General features: G+C 40.8%; 1 protein-coding gene across 2 annotated transcripts in view; it reads left to right on the forward strand.

Annotated features, from left to right (window-relative positions):
* Positions 1-1,993, forward strand: part of LOC106810377 — a gene marked incomplete in the record, with an annotated part of 22,765 nt that overhangs the window by 14,449 nt on the left and 6,323 nt on the right. For both annotated transcript variants that reach the window (XM_014813698.1, XM_014813699.1), the window contains 3 exon segments: positions 774-918; positions 1,139-1,227; positions 1,501-1,652. In XM_014813698.1, coding sequence (XP_014669184.1) covers positions 774-918; positions 1,139-1,227; positions 1,501-1,652 — 386 coding nt within the window.

The following is a 1,993-nucleotide window of genomic DNA, read 5'->3' on the forward strand; positions in this document are numbered from 1 at the left end:
TATTTTCCCGTTTTTCCGTTGTACACTCTAGGTATTATTAGCTCTTGAAATTATATATATATATATATATATATGCATATATTATATATATATATATTATTCTCATTAACATTTCAAACGGTGTGAAAAATATTTTTTTATTAATATTTTACAAATAAGTTGAATTGCCATGTCTGAAGCCATTTGACTGCACTGTAATGTGATGTGCCACATGGCAGCTATCATTGCAAGCTTAACAGAATCGATAGTTCCTAAATTGTCTATTATATCAGAGATGAGAATCTCCCGCGGATCCGCGGTTTCCCGCGTTTTTCACTTTTGAAAATGATCAATTTTCCAAATCGTTCAAATTTGTTAAGAAAACTGTAGGGGGGTGTACTGTCACCCTCGGACAGTGGAAAAATGTCCTGCAGCTAGTGATGCTCTTTTACCGTCTGAGCTCGCCATCCCGCGGCCGACAAATGTACTATTCATTCGCGCACTGCACAGCAATGCGCGTGCAATGGTGGCGTTCATGAACAAGCTAGTTTTCGAAATTTCTGTGCCTCAGAACGCGTCTGCAAGCATCTAATTAAAAAAAAAATTACGGTTCCCCAGACCCCCGGATAGTGCTTAGCACCTGCGGTGCGCAATATAGCACTTTGCGCTATTCTACCAGTAAGTAGAAATATACCCCGCGGATTTTGTCCGGGGCCGTTCTCATCTCTGTTATATATTAGGCACAGGTACTTCTATAGTGAGTGTGTAACTTTGTTTGTTGTTGTTCGCTGCAGGTGAAGACATGGATTACCCTTCCATGTTCATGCAGCAATTCTATGAGGTGAAGCCATGCATCTCTTTGTTTGGTGATGACGACGTGGAGAGATTTGTGAACACTGTCGGCAGCAGTGCTCCTCCCAAGCGTGTCATGTTCCATAGGTAGGCTCCGTTCCTCTGTGACTTTATATTATCGGCGACTTATGGCCTCAGCTCAGGGAGAGATAAGAAGAAAGGTGGTGAATAAAAAGAGAGAGAGGAGCTATATAATGACAAACCCAGACAACCTCCCACGAAAAAGGTCACTCTTGTAAAACAACAGGCTAGATATCATGTTCATCGTGTGAATGCTGACAGTGGACATTTATGATTTTATTCGTAGGGAGTTTAGCGTGAAGGACGAACATCTATCAGCTGTCTTCACCAGATGTCCTGACCTGCAAGTTCTGGAGTTGGGAGACTCAGACTCTGGTGAGTGATGTACTTGTACCGAACCAGACCTTGCCATAAAAAATCACTGTTATACAGTCAGGGCTCGAAGTTTACAACGACGCTGGCAGTAAGTACCGTGTCTTCCCTACCTGAACCCCAACTTGCTGCAGTGCACTAACATAAGATTTTTGATAAAACCCAATGCAACAGTTTCCTTGTTCTAAAAATTGTAAATTTCACCTATGTAGATTGTATTAAATGAGTGTTTGTGCAGATTCCAAATTGCATATGACATGGTTGCTAAACTTCCAGGCTGTGGTAGCTGCATCACTGATGATGTCATCATTGAGTTGGTCGCTGCATGCCCCAAGCTGAGAAACATTAGACTCAGTTCCTGTGTCAAGCTAACGGACAAGTCCTTCAAACGAATCATTGAGACATGTGTTGACCTTAGAGCTCTTGAGGTGAGTAAATTTCGCAGCAGTGTACTTAACATGGGGTTTACTCATATAAATATAAAACAGATGTAGGTGGCTGCCTCGTTGATGTAGTCACATGAAATTAACTTAATAGTCTAGGCTCTGGGGGGGTGTTCGTGTACATGACTCTTTTAGAGCAAAACCTTATATTTTCTCATTCCGTATGGTAAGACTCTCAAAAAAAGTTTGGGTAACACTTCTGGGTCAAGTACGTTTTTTCTGTACAGCTAATTATGTGATTTTCGGTTAGGCGCCAAAGTGAAAAAATTACAATATTGAAGTTTCAGAGCATAAATATTTATTAAGCAACCATAAACTTTCAAATT

Source organism: Priapulus caudatus, unplaced genomic scaffold (genome assembly GCF_000485595.1).
Source record: "Priapulus caudatus unplaced genomic scaffold, Priapulus_caudatus-5.0.1 Scaffold436, whole genome shotgun sequence".
Taxonomy (NCBI): Eukaryota; Metazoa; Priapulida; class Priapulimorpha; order Priapulimorphida; family Priapulidae; genus Priapulus; species Priapulus caudatus.